Below are 23,795 nucleotides of genomic sequence, written 5' to 3' on the forward strand. Positions count from 1 at the left end.
TTGGTTTAACCATCTGACTTCCAAGTGTTTCTCTCTTAGGAGATTTGACTGAAATATATTACTTTAGGAGCCACAGTGAGGAAAATTTTCTTGGCAACTGGCAGCTACATGCCTTTTAAACTTTAATGCAGCCACTTTCTTACTTGGTACAGTGGGAAATTCTTTGTCTTTGAAGTGAAGTGAGAAAACTGCACTTACTCAAGTTAGGTTTCTGTTACATTACTAAGTTATCAAGTGCAGTGCAGAAATATGAATAAAACAAATTGTCTTGTTTGAAAATCGGTTACTGGAGGCCAGGTCTGCATTTCCAAAGGGTTATCAACCCTTCCAGGTCTTTTCTGAGAGAAAGTACTTCCTTTTTCAGGGAAGTACTTAAATGCATGTGTGTCCTTTCAGAACATCCAGTGGCACGTTTCAGACTTGAATGCCTTAAGCATCACCCAGCGAAGCAGTTGTAGTTTTGACCTTTTGGGGCAGATCGTACTCATTTAAACATGAGCTGCTTTTTAGAGATTGTAACATCTGTCCTCCCTTCTTGTCAGACATTGCTTGCCTTTGCTAAATTTCAGTCACAGCAGGAGGCCACCTTGTTGTGCTCTAGTGACTGGAGAAATCTGGCAATCCTCGCTGTTGGACCGACACCAAGCTGGTATGGTTAGCAGGGTTGCTCAGGGGTTGGGTGTGAATGGCTTATCTGGGAAGCTGTGATTATGTGAAAGCTTTAAGAGACTTTCTCTTATCTTCTTTTCTTTGCAGTGGCCAGTTTGCTATAGTGAAGAAATGTCGAGACAAGAGCACGGGGCTGGAGTATGCTGCTAAGTTCATTAAGAAACGCCAGAGCCGGGCCAGCCGCCGCGGAGTGAGGCGCGAGGAAATCGAGCGGGAGGTCTCCATTCTGCAGCAGATCCTGCATGCCAACATCATCAAGTTGCATGACATCTATGAGAACAAGACGGATGTGGTCCTCATCCTTGAGCTGTGAGTAAGGGGACTTCCTACCCTCTGGGGTAGGATGAGGTAAATAGGAAGCGGAAAGGGCTGCAGAGGCGGACAGAACATAGAGGCACTGTTAAAATGGAGCTGTTGTGTTCTCAGGCCTCGCAGGTCTTGGCAGGAGAATTGAATGAAGTTGCTGGTGAACGGGCCCCCCACTTCATCCACGTGCCCTGGGGATACAGGTGCACCTTCACATCAGTTGAGGCTGCTGTTACTGAGCCAGGGAGTGCTGTCAGCTTGAAAACAGTTTACTCACAGAGGGATTGCCTCATGTCTGCCTGGCGCTGCCCTGACGCGAACCTTGGAGGAAGCACAAATGGCCTCCGAATGTTCATTTCAGTTTTCTGTCTGCTTTCATCTCTCCCAATATGTGTGAAGGTGTCAAGCCCTTTGCAAAATCTGCAGCCTTTCTCACTACTCCCGTATTTTCCTCATTTAGAGGAGACTGGGGAAAGAAAGAGAGGAGGGCAAGGGAAGAGGTTTTTTTAATCCCTAGACTTTGACTATTGAGGATGAATAGCGGCAGGGTGGGAGTGAAGGAAAGCAGCTTACTCTTCTGTTGTGCCACCATGCGCCAGAGGAAAACCCCTTCCCACTTAAGACTGTGCCTCTTTATACCCAAACTTACACTGGGATAATGAATTTGGATGAAACTTGGCACTTGAGTTTTTGCCATTCCAGGTGTTTCATGGCTGAAGATCGGGAATGTAATAGAAGTGTGAGAGACGGTGTGCATGGATGATCATATAGACCTATGTCCAAAACCTCTCCTCCTGTACAGTCGCAGTGTGTTTTGTTGCTCTGCCTTAAGGAATTGAAAGGGATGTAAATTCTTAGTGCAGATGCAAATTTGTATCTATGTGTGTTTGTGTGGCTCAGCCTTCCTGATCTCCACTGAGAACCAGGGAAAGCCTGAACTGTCACACAGAGCAGAGCAGAATTGTGTGCTTGTACTCATCAGGGCCAGGAATGGAAGTAGCTCTTACAATAAATGGAGCTTTGCTGGTCAGAAGGTATGGTCTTGGCCTAAGGGGTTGAAGTTTGTCATGTAGTGAAGGAAGACAAACATCAATTTAAGGATTTTTGGGCTATGTCCTGCTTTTTGGTGGAATCAGTATCATCGGGTTCACAAAGCTCTGAGTCTTAGAGGAGCTGAACAGATGATGATGGGTCCTTTATCTGTCAGTTCATGATATTAAAGGAAAGCTGTAAGCAAGGAGACAGCCTGAGGTCTTCTACTTACTGCAGTTTTTGGGTAATGAGTAAATGATGCAAGTTTTCTGTATGTATGAAGCACGAAATACAGAGACACCATGGCTGAAGGTACACAGCCCCTCTGTTCCCTTGGGCCCCTGCTTGGCCTTGTGTATGGAATCCAGGCAATGAGGCTTTGATCCCGGAGTGAGACGAAATAACCATCCGCTTTCCCGGGGAGCTGGAATTTAGGCCAGGGAGCATTCCTGGAGATTACTGTGGCTGCTGGCAGATGGCATATGAGTGATGATAGGCATCTGTTAAATTTTAAGTGTGGTCTGTGGCCAAATGGGGGTCTCTGTAGCCAAGCACTGGAAGACAGCTGGGTTTTTCTGACTGGCAGCTACTTTGTGCTAAAACAACCTCCCATTTCATTAACTTCTGCTTTTTCCTGTCCTCACATGGCCTGACACGTTTTGTGTGTCCTGTTGTCAGGCTGTAGCTTATTGCTCTTTTTAAAAGGCAGGGTGCAATTTGACCTGATTAAGGCCCCTGCATTCAGCTGCTGTGTACAAATTGAGGATTATGGTAATTGCTAATAAAGACAATTAAATTCTCTCTGTAAATAGATAATCTCTCCTCCTGACACTATGCTACCAGAGTCTCATACTCCCTGCAGTTCATCAAAATAAGCATTACAGCCCCTGGTCAACTGGCCTTATGTTAAGCTGCAGTGGACTTCAGCTTCCAAAGAACATCCCCAATATTCTTGATAAATCGAAGAAGTAACCCTGGTGTTTGAAAGAGGCTTTAGCTGAAATGACTCTCTCCCAAACTCACTGTCTCCTCTTTACACAGCGGTTGGTTCTAGAGGTGCTGTTTTCTTCTGTTCAAGGGCAGGAAAAGCATTGCCGAGTCCACTGCTGCTAAGTGCAGTTTGGCAGGTACACGGTTTGCCCTTCCTTGTGCACATTGTTCAGGGATATGCTCCCCACAGCTTTTTGTGATTTTGCTGTTCTCTGTCTCTTGGGCCCTGCCTTGAGGCTGCTTTGCCCAGACAAAAGCAGTCTAAAGATGGGTTTGGTTGATACACCAGTCTCCTCTGTTGGTGAGTGTGAAGGTTGTGTACACAAAATAAGCAGCTGTTTCCAAGAAGTAAGGCAGCATTGACAGTTGTTTTTTACTGAGTTTGAAGGAAGAGCAAAGGTATTATTTGCTTGCTGCTTTGTTTGCCTTGGGAATAAGGTGACATAATAAAAGGGAAAAGATTGAATTAGAGGAAGGAGTTTTTTTGTAACCTAAGGTCCTTTGAGAAAGGAGTATTTGCTCCTTTACAGGTGGTGCTGATTTAGAAAACATACCTCCCTGGATGTTCAAATGTAACTTGTAGTGCACTTATGAGGGTTTTACTGCAAAGGAGTTAGTATTGAACTGCCTTTTGGGGGGATTCCGTAATGGTTGGCTTTAGGGATTGCCAAGTCTCTTCTGCCAGCAGTTTCTCTGAGTTCAGATGAATAACTTGGTTAAGAATGATCCTGCCCTAAACTGCTTACCACTCCCTGTGCACAGTCTACTCAAAACCTGGTTTTCATGCTAAGTCTTTGTTAACGAGAAATCATCACATCTCTTCTACTGAACTTTCCTTTAAATTACTCTTTTAAGGTCTCTGCAGCTTCGCCTAATGTCTTAGGCTATATCTCAAGAGACTGGAGATGAGTGTACTGTTTGTAATGTATGCCAGTCTCTGACCTTCAGAAAACAAAATGCTCCTGTAGTGGTTGTAAGAAGGAGTCATTTCCTGATAGAGTACAGAGGGGCTTCAGACACCTGAATCTTCTTTTTGCTTCCTTTTTTATTTTAATGTTGTATTCTGTACCTTGGAAATCTCTCCCTGTCTAGCCTGATTCAGGGTTAGTGTAAACTAGAGAGAAGAGGGAAAGTACAGTCAGGAGCTAGCAACTAAATCTCCTGTGATCCTTGTTCCTATAGGCTGTACAGTGTCTTCAGTAATGCCTTAAGGGTAGCTGGTTGCCCAGGATGTTGCTGAGGTGCTGGAGGGCTACATGGGCTATCAGTCTGGCCGAGAGAGAACTGCTTTATTCTTAGTCCTGCTTGAAGAGTCCACCTTAAAGAACAGCTATCGAGGAGGTTTGACAGGGTAAAAGAGGAAGAGAGAGTAATGTGCTTACATGGTTGAATTCCAGAAAAGTACAAGAAAGTGTCCTAGTGCAGCTGGCTTCCTGGTGGCAGGGCCCTAGTGCCTGCCAGAGGTGACTGCTTAAGTGCAGTTTGAATAGAAGTCATTAAGGAAATGGTACTTGCCTGCTCTCTGTACACAGATTCCACCAAGAGACTTTACTTAAAGCTTTCTTTACTGGCTTGTCACAGCTGTAATAATTTGTAAACTAAAGAACCAAGACCCCTAAACCTATTACAGTGTGAAAAGGAAGCAGTGTTCCCTGGCTCCTGAAATGCACAGGGTAAAACACAACCTGTCCAGCAAGGCTGATGGTAGTGCTGAGACCCTCGGTCTGTGTAACCTGAAAAGGAAATCAGAGACCAAACGAGAGTCTCACAGGCTGAGTAACATGAATAGGAAGGAGAAGGCAGCAGCCAGAGACAGCAGTTGCAACATATTTGTGTGTCATATAAGCTTTGTTTTTGTTTGCCAGACATTCAGTTGTGACAATTACAGGATCAAGTGACTTCTGCCCAGGTGAAGTGTCCTGCTTCCTGTTGCAAAGAAAGTGTCTGACTATGCGGGAGCTGCACAAAAAGTACCCAGTAGTCAATGCCCGTGTCAGTTGCTCTGTGTAAGTCTCTGCCTTTGGAACAGCAAGGTATGCTGTCACCCGCAGCAACAGGAGAAGCTAACAAGCCAAGTGGCTTTGTGGCTTTTAGCAGGTTGTTCTTGTTTGCAACTGACTTCTTGCAGTTTCTGTAGCCATTCACAAGAGTTTGCTCTGAAAGAGGCAGAGTAAGGAATCACCATCTTGTCACCACTGTGGTGTGTAGGAGCCTGGAGTCAGGGAATCCTTGCAAAGCCCTCTACATTGCACAGTGTTGTCTAACTTGTGTGTGAGTCACAGCACAGAGTTCACTCAAAGCATTTGAACCTGCCAGTTCTTTTGCAGGTGGTTCATCAGACAAGAGGGCCAGAAGCTTGTTTTCCAAATGTCTGTTGGGTCTCTGAGGCTTTGTGCTTGCCCTCTGGATCCTGAGCAATGTTGTGGTGGTACACCTGAACTCAAGTGCAACAACGGCTTTACAGGTGCCCCTACAGTAAATCTGAATGAGAACAGATCAATAATACCAATAATCGTGTGAACTGGAAGCAATAAATGTAAACATAATTATGAATAACAACTGCAAACAATGCCCCATTCAATATTTAGATCATATTGTTTCGTAATGTACAGAAAAATAGCACTGGACCTGTCATTACAAGGCACAAAAATGAAAATAGAAGTCTTATGTGTTAAATATGCATGGAATGTATTTCAATTTTGATGCAAAACCACACAGTTACTAATAGCACTTCCTTGATTTGGGAAAAATACTGTAGGTACCTTCTAACTTGCTACAATCTGCTTAATTCTTAAACATTCAGCACAAAATAGATGCTTTCCTGCCAGTTCTGTCAGGCAAGGATCTGTATTTAGGACAGTGCAATGGCTCTTCTGGAAAGAAAAGACATTCTATTGGCAGATCTTAATGTCTCATGTTTCTGAAGGCAACCCATGAGAGAAGTAACTCTTAACAGTTGTTGACTCTTCCAACTTGCTCTATTTCCTCTGTCTCGCCCAAAAGAGAACGTTGAAAAATAGCAGTTGAGGCAGTTAACACAAAGTCTGTCCACTGCTATATGTACATGTTTGTGGATTCATCAAAACAAATGTACCTTTTTTAGGGTCCTTTATAATCTTTAATGAATCAAATCTTGCAGCATTAGTGCCTTAGGGAGAGCTAGTCCTTAATTCACAGGGGAGAATTCACAGCTCTCTCAGGGGGGACCTGAGACCAGAACACAAAACTCTGGATTGTCTGCAAGAGTAGCCTTTTTCTAACTGTTTGGAGCTTTTTTGCTACTTCGGTTTTCTGTGCTTACATTTATGCCCTACAATGCAGTAGATAACAGGACATTTTCTGGTGTGTTTTGCAGGGTTTCTGGAGGAGAACTTTTTGATTTCCTGGCACAGAAGGAATCTTTGAGTGAAGAGGAAGCAACGAGATTCATCAAGCAGATTTTAGATGGTGTGAATTACCTTCACTCTAAGAAAATTGCTCACTTTGATTTAAAGGTAAAGATGGTGATTTAGACTTCTTATTGCTGATGGTTTTTAATCATGGACCTTTTATACCTTCTATAATGTTTTGGATACCTGTGTTTGAAAACATGTCTAAAATAATAGCTAAGACCATTTTAAATGCACTGTGCAGCTGAGTGCCCAAAGGAAGATCATCTCCCTTATCAGGCCTGTAGTAGCTTTTGGATGGGCTTATATATTTACTGACTGAGAAAAAGAAATTGTGAACCTTCATCCTTCAGCTGTTTGCATTTGTGGGATCATCCAAAGCATGCTGTTTAAAAAATAAAAATATTAGAACGATGTCCAGAAGAAATGTATTTTTGGGAAGAGGAGCCAGGTCCGGTTACAAAGAACTGTTGCTGCTTCCAATCCCCACTGTGTTTAGAATTACATGAGGAGTATGTGTTCTCCAGTGCAGTCTGGTTGATAGAAAGACTTCTTGATTTCTTAGCTGCCTAGGGTCTTGAAAGCGAATCACACAGAGCTCTCTTTGCACCATATGAGGTGCCATCTGTAGCTTTGGTCCTTGACTTTGGTATCAGTACAATTGGCCTAGACAGTACAGAAGACTCTCTCTCCTTTCGACTGTGGCCTACCTAGGTGAACATGCTTCTTTGAAGCTAGGAGTCTGTTGTCCTTGGGAATGAAACTCTTGAGACTAGAATAAAATGCTTTTTCAGTAGCAGGCTCACAGCTGCAAAACTGGCTGCCTCAAACATCACTGCTTCCAGAAATACGTTCAAAATGCGCTCATCTCCCAGGAGAAAGTAGAATAAAACAGAGGAGGGAAAAGAAACTCTACTGCTAGATACACGTTCCTTGTCCTGACTTGAAATTCAAGTTAGTTTATTACTGATTACATGTGTGCTATAGATAGACTCCTCTCAGATTTGCAGGATATATGTGCTGATGCCTTGTGTTAAATGTATGCCTAAAGCTGTCTTTGTCTTAAATTGCTTTGTCTTGAGCCAGTGTTAATGGCAGGTATGTAGTCATTGCAAATATTGCAAATCATATCTAACCTAAAAACTGGTTAGCAAACTTCCATCCAGATCATCACAGATTGCATGTGAAAAGCTTAGGAGATACGTGAACGTATGAAGGATGTGCACTTGATTTTGAAATCACTACATGAATCCAGAAGCCAAGGACTGAAAATTTTTGTTTTCTGTTAGAAAACAATGTAATATCCACAATTAAATTATTATGAGAATACAGGTGCAACTTTTTCTATATACTGATCTCTAGCTACTCATTTTGATATTTAATACCAGTAATGTTAGGTGGCCAGTGAAGATGTTAACAAGAAATGCAAGATAGAAATCAGAAGGGATAAGGAAACAGTCATTTCACTTATAGTGAACATCAAATGACACATTCACAGAATAACTCTCCTGGGTTTTCAAGGACTGGATTTGGAATTTTGCTGGTGTTAAATTGGACATGTATTTTTAAGCAGGGATCTGATTAGCTAGAGGATGATTTAGAATTGTCTTGTCACTTGACAGGGCTGCATTGACTGCAGTGGAGCTACAGCGACTTCTACCACCTAATGAATAAAACAGTCCAAAGGGGTAGTGACTGTGCCTTTTTGCCATTTCAGTCTGTTCTGTCTGCTCTCAACAAGCTTACATCATGTATCTGGGCAAACATATGCCCTCGATCCATGGAAGTAAACCAGAATCGTTAGCCTGAGGCTGAAATATTCTTGGTCCAGTGACTATGACAATAAATTATTCAGCTGCTCTCTTTCCCAGTGGAGCTTTGACTGAGAGTGTGTGTAAGCAAGAGCTGCTTCCACGTGAAAAGGCCAGGCAGCAGCCGGCAGGGAATTGAACTGTTTCACTGTTGCTCTTGAGTTTATGATTTAAGTTATGATAAATTAATGCATTAAAGCTCTTCATGGGAGGTAAATTGAACCCATAGGTTACTCTGAAACCTGTGAAATAGGGCCATGTAGGGAATAACTAAGACTGAGAAATTTAGCTGAAGAAAGAAGATTATCAAATATCAGTTACATCTGGTAAAGAATGTAAAAAGTCTGTGGTTGGGAAAGTTGGCTTTAATTTCACAGGTCAAGCTTCAGCTTTTCCCTTCAATGTTGTGAGAAATGCTACATGTTCTTTTAATAGCTTGCTATCATATACGAGCTAGGACCTCTGATCCCAACTTCTTCCATTTCCTGGACTGTTCAGATAACAAATCCTAGATTGTAGCTGCCTTGTTGTTGCAGCTGTGAATTTAATCTCATACAGAAGAGCAGTTTCTTGAAGTAGGTTTAGGTGTGACTAGAATACCTTTAATCATTTAATCAGACCTCTTCCAGTGGGTTACAAAGCGGGACAGGGACAACTGGGTAGAATCAGTAAAATTGCTGTCAGTCAAAATAGCAAGTGGTGCAGCTCTCCCTCAGGATCCAGCAGTGGTGCTCTGGCTCTGCACCAGCTGCTTCAGCTACCTGCTACCTGCTGTTGTGTGAGTGCCAGTTGTCATAACTGGGGCAGATCCATGGGGTCAGGGTGTGACATCTTCTCTGCGGGCCAGGGAGATACTTCCTGGTTTAAAAAGGGACAAGATAAACTGAGCTTGCACTTCATGTTGTATCACAGTGCTGCTGGTCTGATAGTGGCGTATCTTGTTAGATTAGGAAACTACATACAATGGAGTGAAAAACTCCTGTCTCATTGTGGGAACAAGGGTACCTTGTTTTCATCATGGCCACGGCCATCATTAAGGAAATAAGCTTAGGAGTGCTAACAGGAAGATAAAGGCAGATTTTGCACAAGATAGAATTACAGGAATGAAAGTATCATTCTTAGTAGATCTGCTTTGCTTTTATGTAGTTCTCCATTCAATTATGTCCAATTTCAGTTGTCATCCCTTTATCAAAAGAATGAATTGTAAATCGTTAGGCACAGGTATGTGTTTCTTGTTCTACAGTGTTGTATATGTGAAGAAAAAAAGGCACTTGAGAACTCTGCTACTTTCTCAAGATATTAATATTAGAATAATGAAGATCTATCTTTGGTTATTTTTAGCCTGAAAACATTATGCTTCTAGACAAGAATATCCCTATTCCACACATCAAACTCATTGACTTTGGCCTGGCTCACAAAATAGAAGATGGAGTTGAATTTAAAAATATTTTTGGAACTCCAGAATTTGTGGGTGAGTGACTGACCTGTTCCTTTGTCATGTATTGCAAGTTCCATGAGGAAGTTGAGATGTCTTTTCAAAGTGAAGAAGTGGGGGAGAGAGGTAGTTTCAATCACATTTCTTCAAAGTAACCTAAAACTAGAGGTTTGCTTTATTTTTCCAGAATAGGCAAAAGGTGCTTTCTATAAACTAGATATGCTACTTCTGTGAGAGTAGGCTGCTGCCAAATACATAGAGCTGTAAATTCAGGACTGTGATTGTGAAACCCTGCAAGTAAAAATTGTAATTCTTTTACTCTTGCCTGGGACACAGTAAGTAAGGTCTCTGCATTGCAGTGCATGGGGACACAATGCCATGGGTATCCCTAGCATTGCTCCCTGATAAAACTGCCTCACACTGTGTACCTGTTAAGTACTAGCCTCTCACCTCCCCTTACGTTTTGCCACCTGATTCTCTTTTTGTCACTGATCACAGTTGTAATATGTCTCACTTGGATTTTAGCTTAATCCTACTCATTTCTACTCATTTCAGTTACAGATTTTGGAGTTGGTTGAGGGGGGCCAAGGAGAGAATTGTTAAACACACCTGTTACAGACACCTTTTTGCCTCTCTACCTCACCTTGGTCTTTTCTTTTACATGCAATCTTACATGTGGATGTTTTCCAACAAGGAGATGGTTCCTATAAACATAACAGGGTTTAGACACAGGTAGCAGTGTATTCTGGCGTGTAGTTTCAATCTCCTGCCTAAGGGCTGTTTCAGACTGGCCATTAGAAACTGGCTTTAATGGCACCAGTTAAAAACAAGGTAAAAGCTCGGCCTCCTGGGGTACCAGTATCCTTGGGAAGCATAATTTGTTATAATTAGCACTGTGATTAGTGTACAGTGTCTGCTTTACCTTATTCTTGAGTTGCACGATGCTCCAAGTTATTCTACATAATCTCTTGGATACCTGTGAACTTGAATTCATGTCAGGCCTTTAAAACTATAAACAGTGTGTCCTAGAACTGCCTTTCCTTTTCCCACCCCCTGTTTCTCCCTCTTGGTAGTTTGATGATTTTGGCCTGCTGTTCAGTTCAGGTTACCTCAGTTACCTCAGTTAAATCTGTTACCTCAGTTGCTGATGTCTAATTCAATTCTTCTTACAGCTCCAGAAATAGTGAACTATGAACCACTGGGACTAGCTGCAGATATGTGGTATGTTTGGAACTACCCTCACCTTGCTCTCAATTTGCTCTCTCCTCACCTTTTCCCAACTTGCTCTGAACAGAATCCATTCCACTGCAGCAAATTAAAACCCAAACAAAAAAACCCAAGCCCTTAAGTACAGTTGGTTCTGCCTTTCCATTTGGATACATCCTTTTAAAAGATGAGCATTTAAATTCCACAGTGTGACAATGAAAAACTTTACTGACGGCAGTTACAGAGTTAACATTTTGCCACTGTCCACTGCAGAGGAGGACTCGTAAAAGAAAACATGTTCCTGTCACACTTGTGACAGCTTTATTTGTAAGAGCCCTGCGTGCAGAGGCCTGCGCACTAATCTGATCTGCTGAGAAGGCAGGCAAAAGAGGTCACCCCAAACAAAACTTCCTTGCTTCTGTTTCTCTGTGTTTCTGATACGTACTGGGGTGAATACCTGCCGGAGTAAAATACAGAAACACTTCAGATAGCCACATTACTTGAAGTTGTATGTTAGATTTGGGGCCTATAAAGATGTTGGGGACTCTTCGTTAGGGACTGTAGTGGTAGGACAAGGGATAATGTGTTTAAACTAAAACAGGGGAAGTTTAGATTAGATCTAAGGAAGAAGTTCTTCACAGTGAGGGTGGTGAGGCACTGGAATGGGTTGCCCAAGGAAGTTGTGAATGCTCCATCCCTGGCAGTGTTCAAGGCCAGGTTGGCCAGAGCCTTGGGCGATATGGTTTAGTGCGAGGTGTTCCTGCCCATGGCAGGGGGGTTGGAACTAGATGATCTTAAGGTCCTTTCCAACCCAGACCATTCTGTGATTCTATGAAATTCATGCTTTCCCTGAAGCACCATTCTTTGAGAGAGATCACTTACCAAAAGCTGTCCGCATAGCAGCTACTATTGACTTTTTCATATTGTGTATATTAAGAACACAGATCATGTAGAACCTCTGCAATTAACCTCCTTTCTTTTTTAGGAGCATAGGAGTCATCACCTACATACTGTGAGTACAGTGGATTCGTTGTGTAGAAATGTTCCTAAAGCTCTGTTGCACTAGTATGAAACTGCTCTTCCCTTTAGTCATTTAAGAAAGGGGTGGGCAGTTTTTTGTCTAATGGACAAATGTTATCCTGCAGCCTTTCAAGTTTGAAATAAGGGGTAAAAGAGGAGGGGCGTTATGAGCAGATGAAGAACAAGTATCTCTAGCATCACTGGTCATTTCTGCTTCTTATGGGACCTCGTCAGCTCCAAATGGTACAGGATGGAAAAGCCCAAGTGTATTGGTTGCTTACAGAATGACTATGAGCTACCAGCATGTGGAGGGAATATAAAGAGGAAGTACAGTAGTACCATTTGCAAGGTGGTTTATTTCTGGTGACTACAGGGAAGTTTTAATTTGCTTGTAAAGACAAATCAGTCTAGATTACTATGAATAAATGTGGTCACCCATATTCAAAAGGTGATTTTAAGTCAGGTTGGGAGCGGTTGACCGTGGGAACTGAGAATTCATTGTGCAGGAGAAAAAGGGCTTTTTAAAACTAGTAAAGCAAAGGCTGGTTGGGAATATCATTGTAGTCAGGAAGCATGAGGGGAAAAAATCAGTACTTTTTGGAAGGAAAGTGTGTCAACTAGTGATGAATAAATAAAAGGAGGAGATTTCGACAAGCTCAGACTCAAAAAAATGAGGTTCTGTGGGCATCCTGGGGACAAGCCATCGAGAGACTTTTAAGGTGGAGCTTGTCACCTTGTGAAACAGCTTGTGTGACAATGGATGCATGCGTTGGAGGAGCAGCACTCAGTGCTTCAAGAGTTCTTTCGTCTGGTTTGATAAGAGCATTACAGAAGTGATCGGATATTCTAGCTGCTTCTGTTGAAATCAAGCTCCTGTAACTGCGACTGCTGGGCAGCAGTGCATGGCAGAAGCTGCATGATTGGAAGTGTCTAGCCCTCTCATTCCTTCCCTGGGCTTCGGCTGTTCCTTATGGCAGAGGACTAACTTGCTGCCACACTTAAAGAAGGAGCGCTCCCATGCTTTTTGTGATGGAAGGGGTTGGTTTGCACGGTATGCTAAGTACTAGAAATGTGTATGCCTTTAGTATTGCCTGTTGAATTTAAAGCCTTTTGTTCTAAAGAAGTCTGAGTAAATGGGGTGGGTCTAATGAAACTGCCTACTTTAGCAAACATGACAGCAAGCAAACGGATGCCATCGATAAGTGCAGAGCTCAAAATGTGACAAGTCCTTAATTCAGCAACCAGTGGAGTGGTTCCCATGGTTGTAAGGGCAAAGCCTTTAATACTGAGGTCTGCTGTTAGATGTTTACAGGCACCGAGTCAGGATATGAAAAAATCACTTGCATTAGGTGCTAGGATTTGATAATCTCCTCATTTCACAGACCTCAAAACTAAGTCCCAAAGAGGCAAATAGAGCACTGTTGGCTTTGGCTGCCAGTGAAGAGCCAGAAGGTGGAGTTACAGCTGCTTCATGGCGTAGTTTTGGAAAAGGGAATAGAAACTAAGACTCTAGGGCAGGTTTCCAAGCTTTAGTTTTGGAACAATGCCCATGGTCTGTGGCGAGGTGGCTGCTTGTAGCCTTCTTTGTGGCTAACAGAAATGGAACAAAAGCTTAAGAGGGAGAATGTAAAACCCTTTAGGAAGTGAGACTGTTGCTTATGGGGTGACATTTACTGCATCAAAGAGAACTGGAGGACCTTTTACTCATGCTGCCTTGCTGTGTCAGCTGTTTTGGTGTTGTATGATTGTAGAGGGAGGGGAAACAGTTCATGCACTCAAATGTTTGTTCTGTGGGTAAAGCCACATGGGGTAGCTGGGGTGAATGGCCCAGGTGGTCCCATTAGCTTTCTGCTTATCCCCAAATTCCCAGCCAACATGGCAGTGGCATTACAGACAAGGTAAAAGGACTGTGAGCAGGGTCATATAAGCAGGTGGTTTAGTATTCACAACCTCAGTTTAGATCCTAGGAACTTACTGAAGCCCTGTTTTGAGCCTGCTACATCCTGGAACTGTGCTATCAAAGCCAGACGTAATAGATAAGTGTAATAATAGCCCAGAAGATTTTCAAAAGGGATGAGATCAGTTTCCTTGGTATAAGTAACATTTCTTATGAAGCAGACTTTTGCAAGTCGGCATCCCTGTGGATTGGGGGAGAGAGGAAGGGGAGGGCAGGCAGGCCAGGAGGAGTCTGCAGTGTATCTGTTCTGTGCAGCAGAGGTAAATAGGCATCAAAGATGAAGGTTGTCAGTCACTGTTGAGAGATGGGCAAAGCAGGGGGGAAGATTTTTCTGATAAGATGCTGAATGACTTTTTATCCTGATGATGTCTCCGTTATATCCTTGCAGTTGGAGCAGAGTGCCAACAGAGCGAAACTCTGCATTGCTCAGAACCAGTTGGGCTTTCTTGCAGCCAAAGTCCTTTTGTTTGTGGATTCCTTTTAATGAGCAGCATGGCACTTCCTCTCCAGTGGAGTTGGCTCCTAGGCAAGGCCACGCTCCTGGTTGCCCATCCCGTACTGTATTTTGGTTCCAGCTGAGGAAGGTCTCTTGGCTGAACCCACTGTGCAAGGAACTTGTCAGTAGCTTTGCAGACAGGAAAGCAGTAGGGACAGGGCTTTTCCTACCCAAAGAAAATCTATAGAAACACTACTTTCTCTGTTTGAAGCCGATGGAAGCTTCTGCCTGGTGGTATTCGTGGGTTCACAGGGTTAGAGACGCTTCTCTGCTGAAACTTCTTCTGCTTTGGTTAGCAATGACTTCAATGAGACCCTTGGGAGAGGAGACTGCATTTTTATCTGTGTGTTTGAGTTAGCGCACATTAGAGACTTTCAAGACGAGTCTGATTCATAACCCATAGATATAGTGAGCAAAAGCTCACTGTTATTTCCCATGTAGCTGCTACAACACGAGATCCATAAATGTCCTGAGACTATGTTACACAATCACTGTAACTTCAATAGGAGACCTCTGCTGTTTGTTTTTCCAACTGATTTTTTCTTTCTGGCTTATCTAGCCTCAGTGGTGCTTCTCCTTTCCTTGGAGAAACTAAACAAGAAACACTTGCCAACATCACAGCTGTGAATTACGAATTTGATGAAGAATTTTTCAGCAACACCAGTGATTTGGCAAAAGATTTTATTCAGAAACTTCTGGTGAAAGATACACGGTAAGTGTCAATTCAGAAAGATCCACTTGTGTCTAAGATAAACTTGGTAAAATGTTGCCTGGCAAGTACTCCTCAAAGCTTTCCATGAGATTTCTGCAAGACCTCAGGCCTTAGAATAGGCTGGAGTAGGTGGGATTTGGTGACAGGTTTGCACAGGTCTAGCAACCTCCTTTTAAGAAAGGACAAGGCCCTGATACTGGTTTGTCTCATGTGCAGAGTTAGTCCCTCTGCAGTGCTGTGTTTTCTACCTTTGATTCTCAGTGCTCTTCATGTGCTGTTCACCAAACTGCTACAATGCAGAAGGAAGTTAGGATTGACTAGATTTGAAGTATTCCTCTCAGAAATGTTGCTCTCTGGAAATGGCAGCTCCTACAGTGATGAAATACTGTGTTCCAAAGGACAGTTTTGATGTCGCATACCTTGATTCAAACATAGTCATATTAAAGGTGTGTAGAAGGAATTTATTTTGTAAGCAAGTAGGATGAACAAAACAAAGTCAATGGACTTGTGTACCAGCTATTTCTCATTCATGTCTGGGGGGGGTTGTGGTGTCTTTCAGGAAACGGCTTACAATTCAGGAGGCTCTGTCCCATCCATGGATAACGGTAAGTCTGACTAGACACACAGATGTTGGGTTTTACTATGAGCAAAGCAAGGGTGATGTTCTCACTCTTACTGGTATGTTAAATGGAAAACTGCCTTCCAAGTACCTAGTGCCACTGTGTGTCTCAAAGAGATGCACTGGGAAGAAATTGGTTGGGTCTAACTAAATTCTTGGATTTCTGCAAATGACCTCTTCTTGTCAAAACTTTCCAAAAAAAGGGTGACAAAGCTTTGATGTTGTTGCACATGACAGTATCCTACCTTAAACCAGGGTTTGCATTTTTCCATTCTTCTCAGTTTGCATGGACATATGCTACCTGTTTGGTGTAGTGCTTTCATGAGTTGAGATTTGACTACAGCCAATGTGGAAAATACCATTTCTCTCAAGATACAACTGCTGTACCGAATGTGCTGGTTTGCTTACATCTGTGTGCCTGTATGTATGTATTCATCATAAACATGGTTTGCTTTTGTGGATAAGTCTCTCATTGAAAATACATTTAGCTAATCTCAGCATGACTAATGAGGATGTTCGGAATTCAGTTTTTGCTTTGCATTGCACAAAGCATTAACTGGAATGTTTTCAGGATTGTTGGTCTTCCCCTCACAAATATTGATGGCTTTGAGATTGTTAACTGCTAAAAATTAACATGAAAATCAGTCGGGGCCCTGTTATCTACACTTACCATGTTGGAATGAATGCACATCACTTGTCACATTCGGGTTTGGGCTTGTGTGTTGGTCTGTTTGGTTGCTTTTTCACTTTTAATCAAACGCATGAAGGAAAGCCCGTGGGAGCAAAGGCTCTCCCAGCACTGTGGAAGCTCAGACTGCATCCTGTGTGTAGAGTTTTTGATTACTGCACTGTCTTGTGAAAGGTCAGTAATATTGGTTCCTCTGTCTGATGGCTCACCAGCTGAAAGAAGAAACAAAAGTCCAAGAAAACAAGAAGGTTGAGAACACGCAGCTGAAGACAAAACGCCTGAGGGAGTACACCATAAAGTGCCATTCGAGTATGCCTCCCAACAACACCTACATCAACTTTGAGCGCTTTGCCCGGGTCGTAGAAGACATTTCACTTATGGAACGGGGGGTTAGCACTTTGGCTGCATCCCACGATTCCTTACAGGAGGACATTGATGCTCTGGTTTCCATTTATAATGAGAAAGAAGCTTGGTATAAAGAGGAGAATGAAAGTGTGAGGCACAAGCTGTCTCAGCTGAAGTATGAGTACCGTAAAATTGAATCCCTGAAAAGACATCTACAAGATGATATCAAGACTGTAGGCACTAGTCTTACAGGCATAACCGGGAAATACGCTGATCTGCAGAGTCAGTATGAATCTCTCAGTCAAGAACTTTCTGAGGAGCTCAAGTGGATACAGGATTTAATGAGTAATTTTCAACTGGAAAATGAAGCCTGTGTGAATGGAAACTTTGACTCTGTTTTCAACAAAGATATTAATGAATCACTAATGGAGCTGTTAAATAGATCTCGCTGTGAAGAATTTCTTGCAGGCTTGAATCTTGATGTAGCAGCATCACATCAGTAATACTGTTGATCAGGCTGGGTGCAGAGTTTGCTGCCTGTTTCAAAGTACAGCAGTGTAAAAAGTTTTCATTGCATAGATCCTACACAAACCCCATGACCTAGATCTAAACCAGAAATTCTCATGTGTTGCACGAGATGCCGATCAAAAGCTCACGGTGTTCTATAGCGTTGAAGTGTTTTTCCTGTGTTCAGTGTCTGAACTTACAGGAACTAGATCATCACAGTGTTATGGACACATCTAACCCTACAGCCTTTTGCATTGCCTGCATCATACTTCATCATGTGTGACAGTTCCTGAAGATTACCGAGTAATTAACTTGGAATAAAGAGTAGGTCAGTTGATACTTACTAGAAGCTGGATGCCTGGCAAGTAATAAAAAATCTCATGATAGCTTCGTTGGTTGGATGAAGGAAAGGTTGTGCAGACCTGCTGCAGGCAGTCCTACAGACCACGTGAGAGAAATATTTGCAAAGGTTAAATCTGCCTTGTACGCCAGAGTCAGCCGTGTAGTAATGGAACATTTAGCTGGAACTGTAGAAATGCTCTGTGAAATGGCTGCTGATGAAGAAAAGTTAAGATTATTTTTAGGCCAGTTATGCAGGGTGAAATCTTCTTATCATCAAAGGTGTCAGTTGTTGATGAATCCTTTAGTTTAAAATTCAGCTGAGTTTCCTGTTGTGTACCGAAGAAGTCCTATTCACATGACACAACTGGGAACTTGTAATGAACTGATCAAGTAACAGTGTATGTAATTTTTACAGTGCAAATGTTAATTTGTGAGTGATAAGTGATAACACAGAGTTGTGGTTTGCTTTCTCCAGTAAAGATGATGAGAAAGCTACAACTGATGTAATGTGTGGTGTGGGATTTGAGACCAGTGTTCTTGCTGTGAAGGTATTATTTTTCCTTAGGTTTTAGAAAGTAAAAGAAAAAACAAGTTGTCCCAAACTTGACTTATGTCCTGCTGCTTTGTGTTTCAAACACATCATTTGATTATACTGTATTAATATGCACAGATGTTTGCATCTCGCTTTTGGACACAATAAATAGTTACTTACGCAGAATGCGGTTGTTCCCTGGTGGTGTAGCTAGTGACTGAAAAAGACTATCAAGCTTCTGTGTACTGAGGAGTTACCAGCCTTGGTTCTGTGGCTAGTTTCCAGCTAACCCTGTGCTTAGCTGTGTGAGTTCATTGCAAGGTAAAGGTTATGCAGCTAGAAGTGGTGAGATAGTAGCCAGGCATCACTGCTCAAGTCCATCTAGAGAAGATCTTTCTATCAGAATGTCTTTCACTGCCCAGCCTCACTCCTCTTTTTCTACAGAAGTTAATAAACTAAATGGAACTGTTGTTCTTCAGAACATTATTAAGAATAATGTTTACTACTTTGATAAAAGTAAACTCTCATCCAATTTGTTCAGAGCATAATGGACCAGTCACTGCCATGTCCTCCTAAAGATGTGCAGAGGCTGGTGAAAATTCAAGAGCTCTGAAAAGTTGCTCAATAGGGATATTGTTACTCCTGTCATCGTACTCGGTGGAGGATGGAAACTGGATGTGCTCTTTCTTTGCACAAGATGAAAAGTTTCCTAAAGCTTCCAAGTGGTGCAGATAGCCAGGAGATGTCCTGGCAAGGTGGTGGTGACGGTTGGTGGGAACCGGGCTCCGCTGTGACAAATAGTATTGAGAATTTTATGTATGCCTATTTTTTATTCTTTTAGAATGCTTCAGTCATCATTTCTGCAATGTTCCTTAGAGCTGGAAGGCCTGCAAGATACTATGCAGGGGAACTGGAACACAAGACTCCTTATGAAAAAAGTCCTGTTGTATAAGGGAGAGAGTTTTAATTCTTAAAAAGTAACTTAAAGCTTAGTGAGAGTTCCTGTCTGCAGCAGAGATACTCAGGAAAGAGAATCTGCCTTCCCTCAGCTATGATCTCATATTCTCTGTTCATCTTGGTATTCTTTATGAACAAATACACTGGCACGATGAGAAGGAACATTAAATGAGGCCACTCTGTCCCCAAGGTGAGGTTAATGTTGTGACTCAGTCCTTGAGGCTAATGCTTTGTGAGCTGAAGGAGGTCACTGACATCCTGCTTTTGAGAAGATATTCTGATGATGGGGAAAACAACAGGGTCACTGGTGTATGCAGGCCACTTAGAAACTGAGAGTCTGTTATTAAGAGCCCGGAGTAGCTTACTGTGAAGTGGGCTACTTCTGATGCAGCGATGATTTTGCAGCTGAAAGGGCTCTCAGAAATGGCTCATCGTGATTGTACAGCCGATGTTTGGCCAGTGACATCTTTTCTACTTGAGATTGATTTCTACTCAGTGTTTTGCTAGCCATTTGCAGCATGAGGAAATGACGTTTAATGCTTGAACATTCCAGTTCTGTTGTATGCAGACAGTGTATACCTCTACATGAGAAAGAGGCCTAATTGATAGCGTGACTCCTGGAATTTCTGCTGGGATATCTGCACAAATGCTGTACCTGTAGCATTTGACCAGGAAAGTGAATGTGTTGTCTCATGAACATTGTCAATTATTTTGCTGAAAAAAAAGTTTAAATCCTCACTGCTGTGATTTCCCTTCTCCTTTGGTGCTCTTGCTTCTACAGGTGTCTGGCTTGGTTGCATTCCAGTCCAGTTCAGTATAAGTATTTCTGGTTTATCCACCTCCTACATATGCAGATCAGAACTGCAGGAATAGTTGCCACTCCATAAGCTCCATAGTCTTTGAAGGGTTGATTCCTGGCCTTTCTCTTTTCCCTTTTACCAGATCTGGTTTTGAACTTTTTTCCCCTCAATCTGTCACATACGGTTTTCTGGACTATGCAAATTTTGATGTGGTTTTGGAGTGAAAAGGTGCTTTGTTTTCAGAAAGGCTGTGTCAGGGTTGCAGAACATCTGTTCCTTAACATCAGATTGGCATCCAACCATTTTAGGTGTATGTCTGAATTCTGATATGCATTTTTTTTTCTTGCCTAGTTTTCCATACTCAGGTATTGCAATTCTTTCCTCGTGTATGTATTGCCAGAGTATCAATGTCTTGTGCTGTCATACTCTGGGTATGGTTAAAGGACAAAGCCCAAGTCTTTTCAGTGGTGTGCATCCTCATCGCTAATATGAAATGACAGCTGACTTTCCCTTTTCATTGCAGTGATGACAGCAAAACGTTGGAGCGAGCTGGATGGAACGCCGTGAAAATGATTAAGGGATGGGACTGTTTGTGAAAGTGGGAGAGGCTGAGAGAGCTGGGATTGTTCAGTGTTAAAAGGAGAAGGCTTGGGGGCATCTTCTCAATCTGTGTGGTGGAATGGAGTAAATATGTGGTGGAATGGAGTAAAGAAAACAGAGCCAGGCTCTTCTCGGTGGTATCCAGTGACTGGACAAGAGGCAGTGGGCACAAGCAGAAAAAAATAACATTTAAACATTCCAAAGAGCAAACAAACTTGTTACTGAAGGACAGGTCGAGCACTGGAACATGTTCTTAGAGGTGTTGTGGAGTGTCTGTCCTTCAACACCCAAGCGAGCTGTGGCGCTAGGCAAGCTGCTGTAGCTGACCCTGCCCCGAGCAGGGGCTTGGACGAGAGGATCTTCAGAAGCCCCTTCCAAACTCAACTGTCCTGTGATTCCTGGCAAGTGTTGACCAAAGCTGGTCATGGATTGCTTTTCTTGGGTCACCTTCTAATTTTGCTTGGGATCTCTCAGTCTCAGACTGATTGCAGATTCCTTACAGTGGCAGGTTACCTGGGCTTTCCTGAGATTTTGATAAGCAGACAGGGTTTCATCGACCAGGTTTGAGAGAGACAAGAAAAGGGCTACCCTATGGTACAGTTTTAATACTTGGGTTGTAAAGTACAGCTAGCACCTTCTGGAGTTATTCCCTATTTCACATTCACGTGCTCTTCAGAGCTGAAGTGACTGCCTCAAACTTACCTATGTACCTTCGAAATGTCTATAGCACAGCATAACTTTTTTATTCTTTCCTTCTGCAGTATTCACCTCAGCTTGGTAAAAGCTGTAAAAGCACAATTCAGAAAAGGTGTGCTAGAAGAGCCAAATCCTGGAAGTGAGCAAAGGGCCCTAATGTATCTTTGGTTTAAAAATATCCTTGTACTGTAAAGGGCAAAATGTGAAAACTTATATCTGAAAATGAAGAAAGTAGCACAGGACCTACAGTGTGGTGATGCTGGTTTAGTTCTGCCATGATTTCTAGCAGTCCTGTGCAAACTCCCTGAGCAGCAGTGTGCTGCAGTGCTGTTGATGTGTGCGCATCTCCTCCTCCTTTCTGTCGGGCCTGTGTGGAGCCTTTTCATTCCTCTCCCAATGCCTTTCAGAAAGAGAGAGGTGAATAAAGGCCAGATGATATGAGCTCCATCCAGAGAAGATGGTGCAAGAAGCATCTCAGCAACTTTACAAAGTGGAAGCGCTGCCTTAGCACCCTCTAGCATCCCCTTAGTTACATCTCTCTGTTGTTTGGCTGTCCTTCCTCCTGTCCTTCAGCTAGAAAAGCTGTTCCCAAACCTTTTGTTTGTTTTTCATGTGAATCATTATGAAGCAGACGATAGAAGTGGAGGCTGGAGCAAAGTCCAGGCCATGTGATACACCTTTTGTGCCAGGTCGAGTGGCTAGAAAGGGGCAGCAATGGAACTTCTCAGCACAATTTTGTGCACAGGGCCAGATGTGGCCATGGACTGCACTGGGTCTAGGATTTTGTTAGAGATCAAAGGGTCCTGTCCAGGCACAAGGCGGACTAGATTTAATTATTTTTCTTCTGCTTTTACCTGTATGAATCCACAGCTTCTCCAGCCAGGATTCTTTCACCCAGCTCCAGAGCACATGAAGATTCTTATGTATTTCATGCACCAGAGGGATCCAAGCAATAAAACTGCTTTCTTATCTTCCAGCCAGTGGACAAGCGACAGGCTTTGGTTCGGCAATCGTCTGTTGTTAACATGGAAAACTTCAAAAAGCAATATGCTAGAAGGCGATGGAAGGTATGACAGTGAGCCTTTAATCCTTCTCATGAAAGGCTTCCCAAGCCTCATGGGATCAGAAGGCAAGATAAAACTTGAATGTAAAATTGTAATACACAGTAGGTAAATGAAATGTTTTCAGGAATGTCTGTGCTGCGTATGTGTGGTCAAGTTCTCATTCTTCCCTCTCTCCATAGCTTTCTTACCATATTGTCTCATTGTGCAACCAGTTGTCTCGTTCCCTTGTGAAAAAGGTCCTAATAGAAGATGAAAGTGTGGTAGGTACATTTCTTGAATGGGGAGGACCAATTTTGCTGTGCAGTGATTTTTGCTGTCCTTAAATGGAGGCACAGCCCACCAGGATTGCAATGGTTTTAAGGGGGAAACCAGGTGGAATTGCAGTGCCCATTGTTTGTCTTTAATGCTGCTGTAAGTTGTGTTACAGAAATGCTGGGAAAGAGAGCTGGTGACTATAAACCCTTGAAATGCTAGCCACATTTATGCTGCAAAGGAGCAGCAGGGAGGCTGCAGGTTCTGTTTGGATACCATAGCAGTGACTGTGCCTGGGAAGTGAGCAGTGTTGGAGAGTCTGCACTGCTGCTCTGGTGCCCAGCAGTGTGGTGGAGGGTGGGGGACCCCTGCAGTGCATGTGACCTTCTGGAATGGAACTGAGAGATTTCTATTAGCTCTACTCTCCTCAAGAGATGATACACTAATAATGTTAGAACATCATGTTTAGCAGCATGGTGTCTCATTGGTGTGACTGATTGTGGGCTTTTTATTCCAGAGGAACTGTGAAAGTGACAGTGAGGATCTTTCTCAAAGAAAAGCCCCTCGTCGGAGGAGAAGTAGCATATCATAATGGAAGGAGAATTTCGTGAGCAGGAGACAGAGGAAACTTCCATCCTTGCTGAAAAGAGCAGCCCTGACAGCAGACCTTGACTTCCTGTCTGAATCCTTGGTATGATGCTTCTCACTTCTCAAACTGCACCAACAGCTGGATGATGTTACTGAAAGCCTGCTGAGCAGTTTAGAACGTTGGGGATCCAGATTCCCAAGGAAATGCTGCAACATAAAGGAGTGCCTTTATATGTTGAATGTTTCAGTGATACTTCGATCCATTTGGGATATCAACTGCACTCAGGACGTAGGGTTTCTACTGATATTCTTTTACTGCAGAGTCATTCACATTCTGCACAATGATTAAGACTGTGTGCATTATTATTTCAGTCAGGGAAATCGTTATTGAGTCTTCAGGAAAAAATTAATCATAGTGTCATTACATATCATAACCTTGATTTCATGAACCTAGCAGTAAAGAGTTCTGTACTGCAGTAAGAGCTGCACTCTGGCTGCCATCTCTGGCTGAAGACTAGCACAACCTGCCATTGTCAATGGGAGTACAACTGATGCTGGCCACTAGGAGGATGAGATAGGCCAGGGCAATTTTGGGATGAAAAAGAGGAAAATTCTGGAGTGATTTATATGCACCCAGACACAATGTTTGTACAGAAAGATAGCAGGATGCCTCACCAAACAGGGCACTTAAAAACCCAAAGTATGTGAAGAAATAGTCTTTATTAGACTTTGTTATTGTTTTATATTATTGTTGGCAAATTGGAGATTCGCTGACACCTATT

At 42.8% G+C, this 23,795-nt stretch overlaps 1 protein-coding gene across 1 annotated transcript; it reads left to right on the forward strand.

Annotated features, from left to right (window-relative positions):
• Positions 1-756: 756 nt before the first annotated feature.
• On the forward strand, positions 757-23,017 carry LOC104409189 (death-associated protein kinase 2; the record flags this gene model as incomplete). Its single annotated transcript, XM_010018990.1, has 10 exons — positions 757-978; positions 6,353-6,491; positions 9,539-9,668; positions 10,805-10,853; positions 11,824-11,850; positions 14,871-15,023; positions 15,583-15,628; positions 22,087-22,176; positions 22,353-22,433; positions 22,943-23,017. Coding segments are annotated over 10 exons (1,012 nt in total), but the record flags the coding sequence as incomplete, so codon positions are not given.
• Between the last annotated feature and the right edge of the window lie 778 nt (positions 23,018-23,795).

Source organism: Nestor notabilis, unplaced genomic scaffold, assembly GCF_000696875.1.
Source record: "Nestor notabilis isolate BGI_N333 unplaced genomic scaffold, ASM69687v1 scaffold7817, whole genome shotgun sequence".
Lineage (NCBI taxonomy): Eukaryota > Metazoa > Chordata > Aves > Psittaciformes > Psittacidae > Nestor > Nestor notabilis.